Source organism: Manis javanica, chromosome 1 (assembly GCF_040802235.1).
Source record: "Manis javanica isolate MJ-LG chromosome 1, MJ_LKY, whole genome shotgun sequence".
Taxonomy (NCBI): Eukaryota; Metazoa; Chordata; class Mammalia; order Pholidota; family Manidae; genus Manis; species Manis javanica.
In genome coordinates, this window is record NC_133156.1 from 207,584,639 (window position 1) to 207,607,379 (window position 22,741).

Sequence of the window (22,741 nt, forward strand, 5' to 3'; positions counted from 1 at the left end):
GAAAACAGAGTCAGTCCTTCATTCCCCTTTCTCCCTGAATAAAGGAGTGTTCAGTCTTTATTGAGAGGCCACACAGATGCCATCCTCTGCTCACCCATCCAACCACCCACACATCTCTCTCTCTATCCACTCACCTCCCATCCACTCAGGCAAACCTATACTGAGTCCTCATTATATGCAGGCACTGAATTAAGTGATGTGAGAAAGAAAAAAGTTGAACATGGGTCCTGCCCTCAAAGAGTTTCCTGTCTTGTGTGGGAGACTGAAGTATAAACAAATACTTGCAATGAACTGTGTTATGTCCCTTGTACAGGGTACCAGAGAGGGCTCAAGGAGGGAGATGAGGTGGGACATTCAGATGACTGTCCTAGTGAACATTCACATCCTTACCTATAGCACTCCCCCACAAGGAGGTGGAACATTCCATCAAGACTAGGATGGCTTTATAGAAATTAATTATGCCCTTTCATAAGGAGTGCTGATGTAAACCTTCATTTCAATGGGCTGTATAAATGCAATTTTCATAATGCTCACGATTTTTCCCTGAATACCATGGACACACCACAGAAAAGTAACTGAAGGTTTCAATTCAAAATCAACATCAAATGTTAAGGGGGTCAGTTTTTTCTGGGTATCTAAGTCCTGGGTCTCCATCTCAAAAGGCTCCTCTGCCTCCAGGTAAACTGTTAGCATAACCAGCCTCTGTGATTCTGACCCCTTTGGCTTCTCTTTTCTAGCTCTTAATCTGGCCAGTTACTGTCTGAATTCCTCAGTTGAATGTCACTCTTACAGTCTATTCTTATAACTTTCCGGGTTCTTTACCAGTTTCTTAGTTTCTTGGTATGGCTGTTCAGCTCTCATTCCCATGTCCTATGTCCTATCTAATCAGGTATCCTTCCTAATTTCAGCACACCAAATACCAGTTGCCCATCTGCTCTTCAAACATATGGAAACCCTTCCCCCAGAGTAAGCTTTTTACTGCCCCCACCTAGCACAAGGTAGTACTCAGCACAGCTACCTGTAAAACCTGATACCAGGATTTAACCTCCAAGGATGTGGCAGTTGGACAAACAATAGTTACAAAAATAGGTCATTTAAGGCAACCTTGCCTCTTAGGGAACTCCATAGTGATATCTCCAAATTCAGTGTCTCCCCTTTCCGGCACCTGGCATATTGTGTGGCACAGAATGAGCATGATAAATGTCCGAAGAGTACCTGAAAATCAACTCAAATAATTCCCAACATGCCTCACACCAACATGACACCTTTCCAGACACTAAGTACATCAATCAACAATCAGCTCCAAGAATTTTCTAAAACAGAGAATATTGACAAGGACCTACAGATACTCAAATCTACAACAGAAATAACTCTTTTCTTCTATAAATCTCAGATTTCTTTAGCATAGCTCATTTATCTTCACAAAAACTACTCTAATGAAAAGAGATCAGAGAGATTTAATTTTTATTTTATAGCTGGGGAAATTATACTTTTTAGTTAATAATGTGCTCAGAATTTTCTAGGTATATGGTCTTACCTCTTTAGTCCTTCTTGAAATTCATGTAAAAAAGTTAGAAGCATATATATCTCCAAAGAATATTGCAACTTTTCTTGGAGAAACTTTCTTGACAAATTAAAAGTTAAAATAAGAAAACAAACTTAAATTTTAGTAATAATGAGAGCAATTTTAACAGAGAATCTGTGCCTTTAGAGGACTAAAACTTAGAACGGCAAGTGATAGGAAATCATTCCTAATCCTATGAACAAGAAAATACATGATCTATTTCTCTTCTCAGCCTTTCACCACTTGCAAAAAGAGAATATTCAGTGTAGCATAATGCTTTAAGGTGTGGATGATCATAAAATTATTATAAAAGTAAACTAAATTATCAACTATTCATTCATCCAAGAACATTCCTGGAGAATGGACTATGTGTAAGGCACTGTGCTAGACACAAGGATGACAGGAACAGCCTTTTCCCTCAGGGAGGCCACTGTTAGTGGTGCAAAGCAGAAACAAAGAAATAATAATAAAGCACTGAGGTCAGTACAGTAATAGATATGTTGCAGGACATTACACCAACCCCAAGAGGGATTTAACCCCCCAGGCAGAATTCAGGAAGGTTCCCTGGAATAAGTGACATGTAAGATGAAAATTAAAGGGGAAACTGCCATTAAATGGTGAAGGCATGGGGCTAGAGATGTTCCAGGCAGAGGAGACAAATGAGTAAAGCATAAGAGATAAGAAAAAGTGAACCATGTGCAAGTCAGGGAATTGGGCAGGGAACCAGAGTTTATGCTTTAATGGAGCATAAAGTTCAAGGCAGAGAATATTAAGAGACAAGGATAGAGAGGCAGACAAAGTTGGGATCATAAACATCCTTCTATGTAATAAGGGAATGACATTTTGCTCTCATTTTGCTCTCATATGACAATTGTTCTCATTATTACTAAAATTTAAGATTGTCCTCTTATTTTAACTTCTAATTTGTCAAGAAAGTTTCTCCAAGAAAAGTTATCATATTCTTTGGAGATATATATACTTCTAACTTTTTTACATGAATTTCAGGAAGGAGTGAAGAGGTAAGACCATACAGGCTAGATTCACATTTTTGCTTTATTTCCCTCCCAGCTACTAGTGCTGTTTAACAAACCACCATGGCGGTTTCTAGGCCCATGCCTTATGAAAATGTTACACTAAATATATTAAATGAAGCTATCACTTCTTGCCTTCCCTTTGGGATGCTGCTTTTACCACCTGACCACCATTCTGCAAGGAAGCACAAGCAGCCACATGAGGAGGCCGTGTGCAGGTGTTCTGGCTGACAGTCCCAGCTGAGGTCCCAACTAACAGCCTGTGTCAGCACTAAATGTGGAGTGAACGAGCCTCAAATGATTCCAGCCTCAGTCGTACAGTCACAACCAGCCTTCAAGCTATGCCAGCTGATGCCATATGAAGTAGAGAAAAGCTGTCTTTACACATCCCTGCCCAAATTATTATTTTGAGTGACTGAGTTTTGGAGTCGTTTGTTATGCAGCAATAGATAACTGCAACAATCTCCCCAGCAGCAGGGTGGAGGGTACATTTGCAGGGGATCAGACCAGAGAAGGGCACATTAATTAGAAGCCTGCTGCTAAAGAACAGGCAGGATATGGAGAACAGATTGGATGTAAAGATGGTCTGAACCACAGCAATGGCATTCAGAATGCAGCGGAGTGAACAGAGTAAAACATATCTGTGAGTTACAATGGGCAGGGCATGGTTGCTGGTGGGACCAGGTGAAAAGGAGGGTGGGGACAGTGATGATTACAGGATTTAAAGCTGGGGTATGGGGCAAAGGCAGTACTGCAGAGAAGACTGAGGGTGGAGGAAATGGAGAGAAGACAATTAGTTCAGTTCTTGACATGCTGACCTTAAGGAGCTCAGGAGAGAAGTATGAACTGGAGAGAAAAGACCTGGGAATCACTGGCAAAGGAAGTAGATAAACTAGAAGATGTCACAGGATGGTGGACAGACTGGGAAGGCTGCAAATCCTTGGGAATCAAAGCCTTTGTCCCAACAGCCTAGCATAGAGTTGCCTTAACATTTTTCCTTAACTAACCTGTGCAAGGACTCAGGTGTGATGCAGATGGTGAGTTGCCTCTTATGAACATTCTCTCCTTCTTTCTGAGTAATTAAAACCTTGCATTCAGCTGAGCTCCTTTCTGCCAGGCTGAGACCACATTTGTCAGTCTCCCTTGTGGGTAAGCAAGGCCGAATCACTAATGTGGATGAGGGAGACATAATGGAAGTGTTCTATATAACTTCTGGAGATGTGCCCATCTTCAGCCCTTCCTCCATCCTGCTGCCTGGGGCACTGATGTAAGAGCTGGAACATTGGCAGATCTCCAAGATTATGAAGAAAACTTCTCAGGGATGGCAGAATGGAGTGAAAGCAAGCCCATGCCTCTAAGGTCTTGGTAATGGCGCCAGCATGCCTATTAATCTGTGTGAGAGACAGATATACTTCTATTTTGGTGAAGTCACTATTAATTTTCACGTGCATATGAAAGTCTAAACTTAATTCTAATTGACATGATAGGTAAAGAAAAGAAAGTGCTCTGGCCTTTTAAAAGATTGATTCCTTTTAGGTTACTGAACAATTTCAGCATGGCATCCTTAGCCCCATAGTTTTACACTCAAACTCCCTTATTAAATGCAAAGCCTAGTGACAGACTTTGAAGGTAATTAAGAAACCAGGTTCCCTTTATGGAATACTGTCTCATTCTACATCACTGCAATTGTCAGCAATTTGGAATCAGACTGTAATTATAATGCCTGCAATTTTTCAGGTGTTAATCATAACAAAAGAATTTAAAGAATAATAAAGGCATATCATTTTGCTACATTTAATTCAGTGTAGAAATTAGTATCTTATCTTTACAAAATCTCACTCTATATAACATGGAAGTTACCTGAGCTAAAAGAGCTGCCATTTCTAATGCCAGGTCCTTGTTTAGGGGAAAAAGTCCATTTATTATTTGATCGTTTGTCTGATACATTAGCAGTAACTTTTCTCTGTCAGTTTCACCACGAGCTTGCATTGAGAAATACAGTCTGTAAAAAAAGGGGACATTTTTCATTACATGATTTTCTTGTAAAGATAAAACAAGAGGAGTGATATGGGGTTGTTCTAATGGTTCTCTAAGTGGTACAAACTTAGACCATTACTATCTGCCAGTGACCCCTAACATTTTCAGCAAAGGACAAACTGTTTTAAGGTTGAGGCTGAGGAATACTTCTACGTTATTTTTTAAAAAGCCCTTAAATATCAAATCCTTAAGTGCGACTGAGGCAGGACCTAAGACACTGAGAGAAATTAATGCACCCTTTCATAAAGAATGCTGATGTAACCTTCATTTCAGTGGCTGTATAAACGCAATTTTCAAAACGCTCATGATTTTCCCTGAATACTGTGGACATACCACAGAAAAGTAACTGAAGGTTTCAATTCAAATGTGAGGGGGGTCAATTTTTTGACACATTCAGGTAAGTGGCTTTAGGAGCTCAAAGTAGTTTACATGTTATTATTACTATTATTACTTGTTGAAATATGAGGTGGCTTTAGTTTGCCCAGGAGGCCTTCATCAATTCAGCAACCCTCTTTATTTTTTCACTCCGTTGTTTCTTTATAGGTGAGACCTCTGGGGCTCTGACGTCAGGCTGCAGACCAGCCGGGGTGCTGTAAATGCTGGGACAGTGCGGTGGGTAAGTGACACCTGGACATACTTTAATATTATCATGGCAACACAGTGGCAAGAAGAGAGAGATTTAGATCCAGCATTTGTTAGGTGTGTGCCCAAGTGGCAAAACTGGAGTTTTAGCCTTTTCCTTGCAATATACTTGAGGGGAGGTCACACTGCCATCAGGTACAGTATCTCTCACAGTAATTACCTCAAACAGCAGGATGGGAGATAGCAGGTCTGAATCTCAGGGCAAGCATGGTGCCTGTACTTTGAAAAGCTATCCCTCGCCTTGATTCTGATTATTCTTCCCACCCATCACAGTTTAAGAATCACTGGCCTGTGATTAAGAATCTTAGTCACTCTGAGCGGTTTCCTGGAAAAACAAATCCTAAGCCTCATTTTTATCTGTAACTTCATGATAACAAACTGATATAATTTGTTTATACTGACATATCAGCAAAATGATATAAAACAAAGAGAATAAAGTTTAAGATGAAAGCTATCCCTTATTGGCCTAGCTTATTTTCTCCACTTGACATTAAGACCTATGTCACTCATTACTGTAATATACTCGGGGTTTAGCTAAGTGTTACCATTGGAAGATTTTTATAAAAGCTTGAATTAATAATACAGCTAGGAGGGGAAAAAGAACCAAATGTGCAAATGGCTGCAGACAAGAAGAGCTACATTTTCTGTTATTTCTGGCATGCAAAGAAGATAAAACCTGGGAAGGGAAAATGAAGCACTATAAGCAGAAAAGGGAAAAACAATCCTGGACACGTTTATAGGACTGCAATACGTAGAATTGTTGGCTCTAGCCCCTAATGGAAGTTTGGGTTCAAGTAACTACACAGAGATTCGGAGACAATGTGGAGAGGAAATAAAGAGTCACAAAAATGATCAGAAAGTCAGAAAACCAAATCCATGGATCTTCAATGGGAAAGGAACCAGGGAAACATGCTCTGAGTCTCTCCCAAAGTGACCAGCTTCTGGCTCCTCCCCAGCCCTAAAGACACATGAAGCAGAGCGGGCTCCGTCAGGCAGGCAGGGCATGGGTTAGATAGCACGGGTATTCCCACAGGTCCGCCTCCTCACATGACACTCAGGAAGCGGGATTTGGGATGGAAATCTCCTCACTGTGTGAACCAGTACCACCACACAAACACTGCTTCCAAATGCAGCAGAACACTCCTGGCTAATCCTTTTGTTCGCCTCCAATTGGCTCTGTATTTCATTCTTCAATGCACTTATCCCTACATCAACTCTCCTGCGAGCTTACTGAGGGAGCAGGCAGCCTTCCCGCCCCACTTCCCTTCCCTGCGCTCCTCCGTCCACCATGGTCCAATGGTAACACTCCACCAAGACTGTTCTCATGACCGCAAAGCCTTCCTCTATGTTTCCACAACATCTTGGACACACAGATGTTGTACGCATGGGCACAATGTGTACTGATGGGGCATTTACTACATGGCAGGCTCTGGTCTAAGTGCTTTACATTTGCTGACACTGAGTCCTTCAGACAACCCTACAGGTAGGTGCTGCTTTCATTTCCATTTCATGCAGAGGGTATCTGAGGCACAGAGATCGGTGGGGGGGGGGGGTGACTTACTCAAGGCCACAAAGAATGGGATATGCAGGATTCTAACTCAGGTCCTTTCTCTTCAGAGCCCATGATGTTCTTCACGTCTCTGCTCTATTAGTCCCTGTTACAGCATTAATACATTGCTAAGATTTCATGTCTGTCTCTCCCTATAAACTGTTAAGTTCTAAAGGGTAGGGAAATTCTATTCACATTTGAATCCCCAGGGCTTCAACAAGGCCTGGCACTGGCAGACACTGAACAGATTCACTGCATGAACGGATAAATGATTGGTAGTGAGAAACACTAAATACAGGAGTTATTTGCCACAAAAGCCTGAAAAATCCCCTTTGTAGCCTTGGCTAAGTGACTTAACTCTCAAAAGCTTGTTTCCTCACCTATCAGATAATAGTAATACCTACCACATAGGGGTGTTAATGAGATGATGCATATAAAGCACTCTGCACAGGGCCTGGTGTGCGCTAAGTGCTCAATCAATATTGATTACTAATATTAATATTATTATTAGGAGTCTTCTCTAGGTGTTTTTAGAACCATGAGAGTCTCTTCATTCTGGAAATTGTTTTTAGAAATTGTGAACACAGCTGAAGGAATGGGATAAACCAGATGACCTGTCAAAATGCTCCTTGGCTTAGGAGCCAATGGATACAGGTGCTAAAGGTGGCAGAAATGGAAACGTTAAACTATGTTCCAGAAAATAATGATTACAAAGGACTACTGAAAATAACCTTTTATTTCAAAGAAGGGGGAAGGACAGTTGTTCTCTTCGGGGAAGAACCCTTGCCGGTTTTCTTTTGTTAAAAATATGCCTTGGCTTTTACAGTTTCAAATACACAGTAAGAAACCAAATCAGATAAGCAGCTTAAATATGAATAGAGTTTAAACATTAGTTTCCAAATGGTCATCTATAAGAACAAGTTCAAAACCTGTTAGTTAGATATTTAACTCGTGAATCTAAATAACTGAAATTCCCTAACTTACTGAATATACATAAACATTTCATGATAAAGAGGGCTGGCATTTCAGTTTTGCTTATTCAAGTGCTGTTTGACAGGTGAGTCCTGGCTGCAGGATAGGTCACAGCCAGGTCCCCTCCTCACTGTGTCACTGGAAATCAGGGCTCATTGTCTAAGCTATTTATACGCATATGTAAAGCACAACCACATTTAGAACTCGTAGTGCTTTCTCATACCTGTGGCTATCCAGCCATTTTAGACTTCTGTTAAAAATTAAACCTTTTGGTTGAGTTGCTTTTTTCTGATGTCAAAGATACTGTTATGTGGCCCATTTTTTTTTTTTTTACAAATGAGGCAATCTTCATGTATTATTCACAACTTTCTTTGTCCTTTCTAGTGGTGTTTGCTAGACTTGGAGCATTATTCTTATCTGTGTCTTTCAGACCACTTTTCTCCATTTCATCCAAATTTAATTTTGGTTCCAACTATATCCACCAGAGTCAGAATTAGTATGTGTTAAGCATTCATAAGTTACACAATACTAGGAATAGTCCTGGACATGAAAATAATTCTATTTATTTCCAACAAAAGCAAAAGAGAATTCCAGAACCTCTTCTACATAAAGATATTTGGTGGGTCAGATCCAGAGGCTGGCTCCCTTCCACAAAAGGTAAGAGAAGAGGCAGGGGCAGCAATGAGGACCCCCAGATCAGCACTTCTCACAGCTCAGCATGTGGAAGAATCACTGGAGAATTGTCAGACACGGACTCCTGGGTCTTTGCTCCAGAGATTCTGTCTTGGTAGGTCTGAAGTGGGGCTTAATGATCTGCATTTCTTGTGTGTTTCCATGTGGTACTGAAGCTGTGGGTTCAGGGCCCACATCTTGAGAACCACTGCTCTGGCGATCACAGAGCTAAAATGATCACGTGGAAAGGACAACCCTTCTAGCCTGCTGTTCTAGCCAGTCACTAAATGGCCACAGATGAAGGCTGCCATCAGTGGAAACAGGTTCCTCCAGAGGTAGAGCCTATTAAATTTCCATTATTTAGGAAGCATGATTATTTTTTTTGGTATCATTAATGTACAATTACATGAGCAACATTATGGTTACTAGACTCCCCCTATTATCAAGTCCCCACCACATACCCCATTACAGTCACTGTCCATCAGTGTAGTAAAAAGGAAGCATGATTTTAAAACCTTAAATACCAAAGCTTAACAGTCACCTTTCTTACTCAGAACTCGGGAACTGCCACAGCTCATGAGCCCTTCCCTGCACGGAGAAGCCCCAGTGGCTCACAACCACCATATATTCAGGTCAAAAGAGTGTGCTCAAAAGTGGGTGGCCCTTAGTGGCTGATGTGTAAGAGGAGAGTCCACAGTATGAATGCACCATATTCATTTAATTGTTCCTCTTTTAATAAACATGAAGTCCCCTCAATGCTTTTTTTCACTGTTAAAAAAATGGCAAAGGCAATACTGGAACCTACTGTAATACTTCTGTCCATATATGTCAGTTATTTCTGTGGGATAGATTATTAGAAAAAGAAATCCTGAACTGGATCAAAGGATGATACATTCTTTATGTTAGGTAGTGCCTTTACTTCTGACATCCCAATGTAGGTCTATGAACATCTTCCTAAAGTAGGCCTCTGAAACAAGTTGATACTACACCACTAATTCCTCCAGGCTCTTAGTCTGATATTTTAGATTCTTTATTTTATGGGGTATAAGACCCGAATAAAATCAGCAAAATACCTTTTTTTTTTATACAGTTAATGTGACCTGGTCAGGGAACACTTTTTACTAAGTACCATTTTCTGCTAATACATGGAAGAAAAGAAGACACTTACTAAAATATAAAAAAAAAATCTGGTTTTTAACCACATGCCTAAGTATATTAAAATTACATTTGTTGAGAAGGTATGTGCTCTGGCCACACTGGCTTTTTCCCATTTCCTGAAACACCCTGGGCAGCCTCCCTCTATAGGCTTTTGAATGTCCTTTTCTACCCATTTCAATGCTCCCACTCCCAGCCCCCTTCTGACCTTGGCTTAAGCCTCATTTCCTCAAAGAAGCCTCCTTAAGTCTACAGTCTAGGTCAGGCTTCTTTTTTTTGGTCTTACAAAACCACACTCTTTTCTTTCAGAGAATTTAATGTGTAATTATATATTCATTAGGGTTGGTGTATGATCAACAACTGTCTTCCTCACCAGCCTATAAATTTCATAAGATCAAAGATGGTGTCTATTTGTTTTTGTTATATCATTTTATTCAGAGCATCTGGCTGAGTTCCTGGCTTATAGTTGAAGATCAATAAATACGGACAGAGAAAGAAAAGGAAAGAATGAGAATGGATGAATATGAATACATCACTTCTGAAAGACTTGGGTAAACACAAATATTTCTTCTTATTACAGATCTGTGGTAGGGTATTTGAGTATTTGGTCCTTATGAGAAATGTAATAATAGTGTTAGAGGAAGTTTTAACAGTGAAGAAAATCACCCTTGTATTGACTACCCTGAAAGCAGCTAGTTTTTCTTAAAGTTTTTTCCTAATCTTTGCCCAAATGCGTATTTTTATAAAATATAATTAGTCATGACATAAGAGCCTAGGATTAGAAACAGAATATCATGTGGCAGTTTCTTCCTGCAGAAGTAGAGTTATCACTTATAGAAAAACAAACAATCAAATAAAGATCATAACTTTCAAGGTTATTCAATAGGCAACTGCAGGTGCATGATTTGAGCACAACTGAACCCCATACTTTGACATTTGGATGTGGCCTTACACACCTGTTTTTGTATGTCAGACGAACAGTTCTCATACCTTCCCATTTCCCAGGTTGCTGTTCTTTGGAAGCCTGTTCCCACTTGGAAATAATGTCACAAATCTAGAAGGGAAGTGGAAAACAGAATAGTTCCAAATTAGCATTTTTGAAGACAAGCATGTGTATAGACTGAAAAATTTCAGTTAATATGATCCAACCCAATGGACTGGGGCTTTTTGTTTTGAGCTTCTGGGCAGCCCTGGTTTTGGATTTAACTATAAATTGCTCTTTGGTCCACTTATCTTTTTGGACACACATTCACTTTGGACTGTGGCCATGAGGTCTTTACTCAAAAAGGAATCTTAATGAAAGGCTGCATGAGGCTGGAAACATGAAGATTCCAGGAATTTTTTCATGATTTAGTCACTGAAGAAGCAAGTTTCCACCTTCTGAATTTATAAAGGTTGGAATGACTGAAGTTATACCAAAGATTCTATAATCCTAAGATTCTTTGATTGGGAATGAACAAAAATTCTTCAGGAACCAAGTAAGTGTTTGTATGTTTTTTTAACTGGTCATGTGCAGAGTTATAAATTGAAGTTTTCAAAAATATGTGGTAAGCAGTTATTCACCAAAGCCTCTAATGCTAGCTTATCTTCTTGACTAATTATTAACAGCAGTGCTCTAGGAATGTCTGTCTCAAAAATTTGCATCTGGTTTTGTTGAACTGAACAGGATATACCTGGAATTGAGGAGAAAAAAGCTTTCATCTATCTAGATTTCTCAATATGCAGCTGAAGAAACAGGTGGGGGGACGGTGCAGAACTGTATCTACAAACCAGTGTTCTTTATGAAGGTGAGCTTTAACAGTATTCTGAGGAACCTCATGGGGCCCCAACAGGTTGTCTTGCAAGTGGGGTTAGGCTTTGGAAGTTAGATGAAAGTACTGATATTTCATGTACTCTAAACTCGTGGTAGATATTACGAACCTGTCTTCTACTCTGTCCAATTTTTAAATCTCCAAATCACGGAAACACCTTCACCCAGTACCAAGGCACTCAGTCCCAAGAGCAATCAAGGACCACATCAAGTAAGGAGAGGGTCCAGATCCAGTTCTAGCTGTTTGATTTAGGTTAAATCACTTTCCACTCTGGGCCTCAGTTTCCTCATTTGCAAAAGAAGCAGGCTATTTCTCTAAGATACCTTATAGCTCTACATTCTGTGTTTCTAATTGTTGCCATTACTAGATGGAAACTTTATTAATGTTATTTTATTATGACCTAGAAATATTTTTTTTAAATCTACCTACTTTCTGTCTTTGCTGAGGACTTCCCTTATGTATGAAATCTCTTCTTTATTTCCACAGGTCCATTCTCTACCCATCCTTCAAAATTAGTTCTTCCCTAACTTCCAATGCTGAATTCAATCTTTCCCTCTGTGGAATGCTCACAGCACTCTTAAAACATCTATCATTTCAACTCTAGTTTAAGGTTATCAGTATATAAGGCTGCTCTTGCCTAAGCAAAGTGTAAATTCACTGTGAACTGGGACTATTTCTGGTTCTTCTTTGTATTCCCCATAGGGTTCAGGCCAGCTCCTGGGATAGCATTAATAGTTCAGTAAATACTGCTGAGTAAATGAGTAAAACGGAAAGCCATTTTAATCAGAGCTTTCACACCTCCACTCTCACTACCCTAATATTTAGGGTATTATTACCATTACTAATCCTTTTCCTCTCTTTAACATGGAGTATGTGTGTGTGTGTGTGTACAGACTGTATATTAAGAATTCTGTGACTTCAACCCAATCTTGCAAATTTTTTTATTGTGAGTATTCGATTGCTTAAAAAACTTTGAAACTCCTGCAGTAAACCTTTTGCAAATAGCAAAGAGTGCCTCTTTGCTGTTTGTTGGGTCTGTCTCCTTGAAAGGACTTCGCTTTACCTTAATGTTTCCTTGAAGACAGTGCTCTAAATCCCTGCCAGAAGGATCATCTGTGAACAATGCAAATCCAGACTGTGCTGGCTTCCTCATTCCTGTATCCTGGTTCAAAGTATTCAAGAATTCTTCCACTGTGGTGGATGCATCAAATCCAACCACCTAAACAGAAATAACAGAGCCATTCTTTTAATAGAAAAGTATGTACATTTCAAACTTACAGGGGGGATTTTGGGGAGAAGCAGGGCATACTTGATCCATGATTAATGATAACATACATTTATCTAGTTACTTCAACATTTCCCCCAAAGCCCTACTGGAGAAAATTAATGTCATTTTAATTGTTAGCTTGCTATAAGAATTCAAAAACTTTGGCTTCATCCTAAAGACATGAATTCAAAATAGAAAGATCATTTGACAGCTATAAACATCTTGCAGAGATATTATGCCTATTCATTAAAGGCAAACCAAGTACTACAAGGACAATATGTAATTTTTCAGTAAATGAAAAAAATAACAAAAAAATGTGCTTAAACAGTCATGGGATGTAAAGTACAGCATAGAGAGGATCTACTCAATAGTATGGTAAGAAGTTTGTGTGGTGATTGACTTATCATAGTGGTCATTTTGTAATGTATACAAATGTCGAATCACTATATTGCACACCTAAAACTAGTATAATACTGTATGTCAATGATACCTCAATTTAAAAAATTGCACTTAAGCAAATGAATACTTTCATGCATTTAATGTTTGTTTCTGTAATAATGTATTCAGTTATATATCTGAATTCCATGATAAAAGGCCTTAGCTACAAAGAGTAATCATTAGCTTTGGAACGTGTTTGCATCAGTTAATAAGTGAACATCTAGATCTGAGAGTTGGGAGGGCCTGGAGAAGTTTTCCCAGATAATTCCTGAGATTTGGAGACTTTAAAGAGACTAAACTTGTACACACTCAATACTAGTAATTATTTTCTCACCTAGCAGGTGTACTGGTTGGGGAAGGCCTCAACCAAAGTATTTTTGTTTTTCTCCATCAGAATTATTATGGCAATAAAATTACCCCTTGGTTTAATTTGGATGTTAGTGTGAATTCTTTTTAGCAAAAGTGCCTCAAAACTCAGCTGTTTTGATAGATCTAATATATTTTTATGTTTACTATTGCCAACTGCTCACAAATGTAGGTATACAGTCCAACTTCCCTATTCCACAGAGGTTTCTAGGTTAAGCAAGCATGTTTTCATCAGGGCAGAAAGTCTAATATACCTGATATATCCCATTCATGAAGTGCACGGGGATACTGAAGGGCAAAGAATGATGATAGGGGTTTCGTAGAAGGGTTGAAAGAATTTCCATTCTTGAAGGTTTTGCTTCTCGATCTCCATTTTGTTGTGTTCTTTCTACACATCGCTGGCAGTAAATAGCGTATTTTCCAAATTCTGTCCTATAATACAAAACTTAAGATAAAGCCTAAGAATAAATTTAATTAAAACAATCTAATGTATAGAAAGCTTTTCTTGCTGTACCTTATAATGTATTATGGTAATTTTGACAGTAATTTTTCTTTTTGAATGATATTAAACCTCTGTAAATTTTCAAATTCTAGTGTCTTTACTTTTGCAGCTGATTGAATCAAACTTGCCCATAAAGCATTCTTCATCTTTATCATATTGAAATGGGCTTAAAATTACCAGTCATTATATAGCCAACATACACTAGTTATAACAAATATAGAGAAGGTAATTGTATAAAGAATCGTGTAGGATAACTTAAGAAACATATGATGCAGCAGAGTTCTCTTTTGAAGAACAGAGGTTAGTCCTTGACTACTAAACTACTAAACAAGGTAAGAAAATATCTTTCTTTTAATCAAAGTATCATTGATATATAATCTTATGATGGTGTCAGATAAACAACACTGTAGTTTCAACATTCACCCATATTATCAAGTCCTTACCCCCTCTATTGTGGTCACTGTCAGTGTAGTAAGATGTTATGGAGTCATTACTTGTCTTCTCTGTGCTGTACTGCCTCCCCCGTGACCTGGTTATGTTATACTCGTGAATTATAGTGCCCCTTAGTCCCCTTGTCTCTCTCCACCCACCCAGCCTCCCCAACCCCTTCCCTTTGGTAACTGCTGGTCCCTTATTGTTGTCTGTGAGTCTGCTGCTGTTTTGTTTTGTTCTTATACTCCACAAACGAGTGAAGTCGTTTGGTACTTGTCTTTTTCCACCTGGCTTATTTCACTGAACATTATACCCTCTAGCTCCATCCATGTTGTTGCAAATGGTAGGATTTCTTTAAGGTAAGAAAATATCTTCAACCAAAATCAAAACATATTTTCCTTCTTTACCTTATAAAACATGTACTTCTTTAAAAATGCTTTAGGCATAAACAAAACTACTGGAGTAAATAAATGTACAAGTTGATAAGGATCTTATCTACCCTCATTTGTTATATATGATTTTTATTGTTTATAAAAGTGAATTGATAACATCTCTAAATATATTTGCATTCAGATACTTCTAGGCAGACTTTAAATGTGACCTTTGTCTGGGTCTCCTCAGTGACTGCAACTTAAATCACATGACCTTGACCACGGAGTCCCCAGTATGTATTACAAACTGAAGAATATTTTCTTACTGCTTCCATATAGTTTTTTCTTTATGTTTGTTTATTTGTTTTAGTCCCAGTCTATTTAAACAACCTAACATGAGCGTCTTGGACAAAATCATCCCTCATAATTCTTGGCTGGGTGCCCTGGGTCCCACTGTAAGAAAGTCATTCTGGCAGTTGGACTTTAAATGTCTTTTTCAAGGGAGTACAAATTCTGAAGTAATTTAAATGCACACAAGTATGAAAAGAGGGAAGACCATCAAAGAAGTTTTCCACATAAAGAATTCAATGTGGAGAAAAATAGTAATAGGAAAAACTAAGGAAACAAAACAGTTGTTTTCATTGAATGAACACCCACTAATGCTGTCATTCACACTTGAAATGTACATACACTTTCACTTAAAAACATTCTTTGTCAATTTTTCAAGCTTTTACTGCAATCTTCCATAAGAAATTTAACATAACAAAGGAAAAATTTTCCAAGCTCCACGTAAATGATAACCAAAGGCTTCCTATAACCAACATTTCTTCCACACATTCTTCTGCAAATGTACCTGGCAGGTTACTAAATACTTATGATTTACTGTAGACTTTCAGAGGCCACATAAACAGTTCGGCTGCCTAGTTTTCTGCACACCTGGAATCTGCATTCCTCTTTAGGTGGAGCCTGAGGAGCCACAGGAAAGGATGATGGGGAAGGAAGAGCCCAACACAGAGAGCCAGGAGCTGCCAGCCCTGGGCAAAGAGAAGCAGCACAGGTTAGACACCACATGGCAGGCAGAGATCCAAGTCAGAACCAGTGCGACCGGCAGAGATTGAGAGGGTAAAGGGGTGATGACGGTCCTTCTTGACCCCAAAATGTTTTTGCTTCTTCCACAATATACATTATCTGCTTAGAGCATTTATAATACATAAAAACATAAAAGCTTCACATTGGGTCAGATCCATAATTCATCTAGTTGTGTATATTGTCATCTACAACTGAGGTAGCAAAGGACATGTAGAACTTTTTGACATCACACTCAAAGATTAGGGACATTGTTTCTTTCTTGTTCATTTATGTATTTACTCACTCACTGAAATATAAGTAATGGCTTTGAAGAAGGACAGATTGGAAAAGAGTAAAAAAAAAAATCATATACCCCCAAAGAACACCAATCTACCCAAGCTAGATACATATACAGGCATACCTCAGAGAGATTGTTGGTTTGGGTCCAGACCGCTGCAAAAGAGTGAATATTGCAATAAACAGGATCAAATGAAGTTTTTGGTTCCCCAGGGCACAGAAATTATGTATACACTGTACTGTAGTTTATTAAGTGTGCTATATCATTATGTCAAAAAAAATGCATGTACCTTCGTTAAAAAATGCTTTTTTGCTAAAAAATCGTAATCATTATCTGAGCTTTCCGTCAGTCACAATCACTGATCACAGATCACCATAAGCAATATAATATAATGAAAAGTTTGAGATATTGTGAGAATTACCAAAATGTGGCACAAAAGCATGAAGTGAGCAAATGTTATAGAAAAGTGGCACCTTAGACTTGCTCAACACAGGGTTACCAAAAACCTTCAACTTATAAAAATGCAGTATCTAGGAAGCATAATAAAGTGAAGCACAATAAAATGAGGTATGCCTGTATACATACTTCAATAGGTGCCAGTATAATAATATTAACAGAGATTCTTTTTGGGTAATAGGATTATATGTGATTTTTATTTTTCCTTTGCTCTGTTCTGTATTCTCGTTTCTATTTTAATTTTTCCCATTAAGCAAGTATAACTTCAATAATGTTTTAAATGTTATGTAAAATAGGAGGAGGGGGAAAAGGCACTGTTTCTGCTCTTGAGTTACCTACAGTCTAGAAGACATTATACATTTAAACACTGATTTATAATACAACCTGGTGTTGTATTTAATACCATGCCATAATTTTTTAAACATATAACCAATAGAGGGAATGACTAACAGTGGGAGTCAAGGAAGAATTCACAGGAGAGATGTCACTTGGGCTGGACTGTGAAGTCTACAGATGGGAAGAAAGAAGGAGGATCCAGGTAACATAAATAATGCCAAGTGCACGGTGGAGGATAATGCAAAGGCACGTGTGTGTGATGAATGGGGAGCGTCTATTCTTTCACTGTATGCCGGAGACAGGATGCATAAAATGAAATGGAGAAAGAAGAGGCCACTGGAGCCAGCTAGCTGATGAAGGGTCCTTGGTGCAAATGAAGCCAAAGCTGAGGAATCCCTCTCATGCACAGGCCCTCTGAAAGACCCTGGGAAAGGCCCTATCAGCTGTGTTCACTGTGCTCTTTTAAAATGTGTGAAAGTAATATATTTTGTACTCTTTTTCTTAAAGAATATAAAATATTAATTGTGTTAGCTTAAACTGTATAAGCTTCAGGTCCCATAAAACTTGGATCCACCCTGAAAGTCCTGTATGCTGAGGAAGGAGTTCCTGTTTCATCCTGTGGTTAATGGAGAGTCAATAAGCAAAGATTAAAACAGGCACTCATTGAAGAGTAAACGTAAGTGATTGAAAACCATCTGAAAAATATACTCAGCTGCACTACTAATAACTAAAGTAATGCACCCTAATTCAGTAATGAAATACCACTTTTTACCTGGGAAGAATTTAAAAGAATTACACTGAATATTGTTGAAGGCAAAGGGAAATTCTAGAAACAGACTCAAAGAAATTCACTGGACTTGTATACAAGATTTAGGTTCAAAAATTTCTACTGTAATGGTATTATTTAAAAAAAAATAACTGGAAAAACCTAAATGTATAGTAATTGATGTTAATGCAACCATTGACGTTTTAGAAAATGTTGATGGATGTAAGGTAAATAATTATGTTCTGCACTTTTAAAAAGGTAGTATGTACCCTGTAACTCTAGTAGTAATGTGAAAAACTGTGAGTGTGCATAAATATACATACCTATACATTTATAAAGAAACACATATATAAATAAATTAAAAGGATATACAGGCAAATATTAATAACTATTTTTCCTTCCACATTTTTCATATCTCCCAAATGTCTATATTGACTCTGTATCATTCTTACAATCAGGAAAACAAGATCATTTTAAATTGCATGTGTATGTATCAATACATACCTGCAATGGTCCTGGTTGATTCTGTGGCTGTCTCCGTCTTGTCTGTTTAATGAGCTGACAGCAAATTTCGTTCTGTAGCTCAGAATGTGTCAGACAGATTTGCAAAGCACTCTGGGCTAAAGAGATGTGGTAATCAATTGCAGGGGAGTCAACTGCTGCATTTATAAAAAGCTGGCAGGTCTGAATCAAACAAAAAAAATATGATATACTCAAGGTGAGAAATGATTAGATTTATTCTGCTGAATTATTTTGATTCTCTTGAAAGCAAGAGTTTTGATTTAAAAAGATGACAAGATATATTATGATAACACTAATCAAAAGAAATCCAGAGTGGCTACATTAATATCCGACAAAGTAGACTTCTGAGCAAGGAATTCTGCCAGAAATAGAGGATCATTTTATAATGATAAAGCGGTCAGTTAATCGAGAGGACATAACAATACTAAAAGTTTATGTACTTAATAAAGGGCTTTAAAACATATAGAGCAAAAACTGATAGAACTGCAAGGAGAATGAGGTGAATCCACAATTATAGTTGGAAAGTTCAATACCCTTCTCTCAATAACTGAGAGAACAAGTAGACAGAAAATCAGTAAGGATTTAGAAAATGTGAACAACACTATCAACCACCTTGACCTCGTGACTTTACAGAACCCAAAAGCAGAATATGCACTCATTTTAGGGACATATGGATTATTAATGATCTCTCGTCCATCAGACTACAAACTTCATAAGGACAGGGACTGTGCCTTATTTACCTTTATATTCTTTACACAGCATAGAGTAAATGGATTTAAACTTTGATTAAACATATGTAATATCTGTTAAGAATGATTAAAGGGAAGTTGGCTTTAATTATTGTGTCGCTATATAGTAGGTAGTATTTCTATCTTCCGAGGACAGAATGTAATAAAATAAATGTACTCTATAACTTAAAGCATTGCTGCCCAAATGTTGCATGAATGTTCAATGAAGAAAGATGTCCACCATTAAATTTCATCATGTTAAGGAGGCATCTACCACTATTTTATGAGCATTATGTTTGTCAAATACCTTTTCAGTATCTATAGAGATGACTGTCTACCAAAAATAGGTAATATTAATAGATATTCTAATATTTGGCCATCCTCATTTTCCAGGAATAAATTTCTTTTAGTCATGGTTTAGTATTCTTTCAATATGATACTGGATTCTGTTTACTAATATTTTTAGTAGTTTTTGTGTGAAATACTCTGTTTTTTTTTTTTTTAGAGGGCATCTCTCATATTTATTGATCAAATGGTTGTTAACAACAATAAAATTCAGTATAGGGGGGTCAACGCTCAATGTACAATCATTAATCCATCTCAAGCCTAATTCTCGTCAGTCTCCAATCTTCTGAAGCATAACGAACAAGTTCTTACATGGTGAATGAATTCTTACATAGTGAATAAATTCTTACATGGTGAACAGTACAAGGGCATTCATCACAGAAACTTTTGGTTTTGATCACGCATATGACCCATAAACAATCAGGTCAAATATGAATATTCATTTGATTTTTGTACTTGATTTATATGTTGATCCCACATTTCTCCCTCTATTATTATTATTATTTTTATTTTTAATAAAATGCTGAAGTGGTAGGTAGATGCAAGATAAAGGTAGAAAACATAGTTTAGTGCTGTAAGAGGGCAAATGTAGATGATCAGATGATCAGGTGTGTGCCTATGGACTAAGTATTAATCCAGGCTAGATAAGGGCAGCAAGACATCCACGGATGCAGAAGATTTCTCTCAAAGCAGGGGGGTGAGGTTCTGAGCCTCACCTCTGTTGATCCCCAAATTCTCACCTGATGGCCCCCCTGCGACTGTGCCTTTCTTAGGTTGTTCCTCCCTTGAGGAATCTTACCCGTCTCTGGCTAACCAGTCATCTTCCGGGGCCATACAGGGAAATGTAAAGTTGGTAAGTGAGAGAGAAGCCATATTGTTTGCAAAGGTTAGCTTTTTACTTCTTTGCAGATTTATGCCCTGTGGCTTCTATGCCCAGCACTTGTCTCGAGGTATCTTTACCACCTGGAGGAATTATGATACTCGGTAAATTCGATATGAGGCACGAATTCTATTTAAGGGTTGTAATTAGGAAAGAAGAAGAAAAGCTATAGAGGTAGCATATGGAAGGAAACATGGGAGGATTGATTATTTCTTTGACATATCTTCTTGTAGAGTACCTTAAGTATGTATAGGTTTTAAACTACTAACTAATTTGCACACACATATTAACATAATAGGAATACGGTGACATAAACAAAGCAAATCTATAATTACCATCCATCTCCAGTGAAGTCAAGAAAACCATTTAGGCACCCTAGGCATTTGCGAAAATTTATCTATGATATGATGGATATTGTCCAACTGTACTTGAACAATCAGACAAATTAAAGCAGCCCATTTCTGGGATCTGTTCACATCCCATATGTTCTTTTAACCGTAGATAGTCTATAGTCATGAGATTTTGGAGTGCTACAACTTGCACCCCTCCCAACTCCTGGTTGAGTTCCAACAGTACAGATCCGGTCAAATTCGTTGTCTCACTGTATGCACATGCCAGCCTAGACATCTCCCTCCTCATTCCTATGGCAAGTCCAGGAGACGGTGGGCTGGATGCAGCCACAACCGCAGCATCGTCCGGATCCCTGTGGAGGCTTTTTGATGATCATCCCCCTGGCACAAGTCCTCCAGAGAGTGCTGATGCCGGAAGCTCCTCCTCATATCGTATCTTAGTTCATTTTCTGGGTATCCAAGCTAGGCTTTGGTCTTCTGCATAGAGACAAAGAGACCCTTTGCCCACACTTTGACATGCCCTCTATACCACTGTGCAGAACCCATTGGAGGTCAGCACACAGGAACAGCTTTCTTTTTTTTTTTTTTTTTTTTATTAAGAGAAAGGAATATTATCAGAAAAGAGTACCTCCATAGCTGATCATCTGACACCCTTTAAGTGATCAACATTAAGGATATTTAAACCATGCGTTGATCTTTGATTTACCAATAGTTTTATCCTATCAAGGAGTAATTCCCCTTTTCTTTTTTTCTTTCTTTCTTTTTTTTTTTTAATTTTTAATCTACACTTACATGAAGAATACTATGTTTACTATGCTCTCCCCTATATCAGGTCCCCCCTAACAACCACATTAAGGTTACTGTCCATCAGCTTAGCAAAATGAAATACTCTGTTTTGTGTAATAATTTCTGGAGTTTGGTATCAAAGCAACACTCACTTCACACAAAAAATCTGGTGATATGATGACTGACAATTGCTTCAAAATAATCCAATGTTGGTAACTGAAGGAACAAAACAGCAGCAGACTCACAAACTCCAAGAAGGGACTAGCTGTTACCAAAGGAGAGGGGTGGGGAAGGGCAGGGGGGGAGGGACAGGGAAGGGGATTGAGGGGGGTATTATGATTAGTACACATGGTGTGGGGGGGATCACTGGGAAGACAGTGTAGCACAGAGAAGACAAGTAGTGACTGTGGCATCTTACTACACTGATGGACAGTGACTGCAATGGGGTTTGGGGAGGGACTCAGTAATATGGGTGAATATAGTAACCACATTGTTTTTCATGTGAAACCTTCATAAGAGTGTATATCAATAATACCTTAGTAAAAAAATTGTATAAAAAAATACTCCAATGTTGGGAAGTAGCGGGGATAGGGAAAATAAAACAAAACTAGCCATGTGCTGATGACTGTGGAGCTGGATGATAAATACCTTGGACCTCATAATATTTCTCTACTCTTATATATGTTTGAAATTTTCTGAAATAAGTAAAAGAAAAAAAAATTTGAAAAGTTTCTTTCTTTTTCTATATTTTGGTGCAGTTAAACAGCACTGAAATTATCTGTGCTTAACAAAAGTTTGGTAAATTCCCCTGTTCAAATTTTCATTCTCTTGTGGAATCAATATTGTATATTCTGTTATAAAGTTGATTACATCATCCAGATTTTCAGATACACTTGTATATAGTCTTTCTTGTTTTGTGTATTTGTGTATTCTACAGGTAAATTTTTAAAAACATTTTCCATTACGGTAATTTTAAAACATGAACAAAAGTAGAGAGAATAGTATAATGATCACTCACATAACCATCACCCAGGGCCAACAATTATTAGCATTGCCAAACTTGCTTCATTCAACCCCTCCCAGGCCCCTGCCACACATTTTTTGTGTGCATTTTAATGTTTGTGTTATTTTACCAGTAAATACTTCAGTATGGATCTCCAATTGATAAAGATCTCTTTTTCCATAACCATCATGTCATATCATAGCCCCCAAATTAACAATAACTCCTTAATAATATCTAATTAGCACGACTTCTTTTTAAGATGGGAGGAATGTAGGCAAGAAGCCATAAAAAAGACAAAAATTGAGACTGAGAGATGAGAGGAAAATGAGGTACCAAGTCTTGATGTGGAGTCAAGACCTAAATTCATGGAAGGAACACTGTATTCTGAGACTGA

The 22,741-nt window shown here is 38.1% G+C and overlaps 1 protein-coding gene across 7 annotated transcripts in view; it reads right to left on the reverse strand.

Annotated features, from left to right (window-relative positions):
* The window catches only part of PLEKHH2 (pleckstrin homology, MyTH4 and FERM domain containing H2), a 92,798-nt gene that overhangs the window by 10,680 nt on the left and 59,377 nt on the right, over window positions 1-22,741 (reverse strand). For 3 of the 7 annotated variants that reach the window (XR_012121573.1, XM_073213807.1, XM_073213798.1), the window contains exons 20-25: window positions 18,238-18,417; window positions 15,746-15,843; window positions 13,759-13,936; window positions 12,497-12,652; window positions 10,579-10,676; window positions 4,456-4,597 (exon numbers count right to left, since the gene is read on the reverse strand). Coding sequence is in view for 2 of the 7 variants with exons in the window: in XM_073213807.1 (XP_073069908.1) it covers window positions 4,456-4,597; window positions 10,579-10,676; window positions 12,497-12,652; window positions 13,759-13,936; window positions 15,746-15,843; window positions 18,238-18,417 (852 nt within the window). In the remaining 5 variants the exon portion in view is untranslated. Of the gene's footprint in view, window positions 1-3,602; window positions 3,987-4,455; window positions 4,598-10,578; window positions 10,677-12,496; window positions 12,653-13,758; window positions 13,937-15,745; window positions 15,844-18,237; window positions 18,418-22,741 lie in introns of those variants that run through there. The other 4 variants (XR_012121574.1, XR_012121579.1, XR_012121576.1 and 1 more) reach the window with 4 other exon arrangements.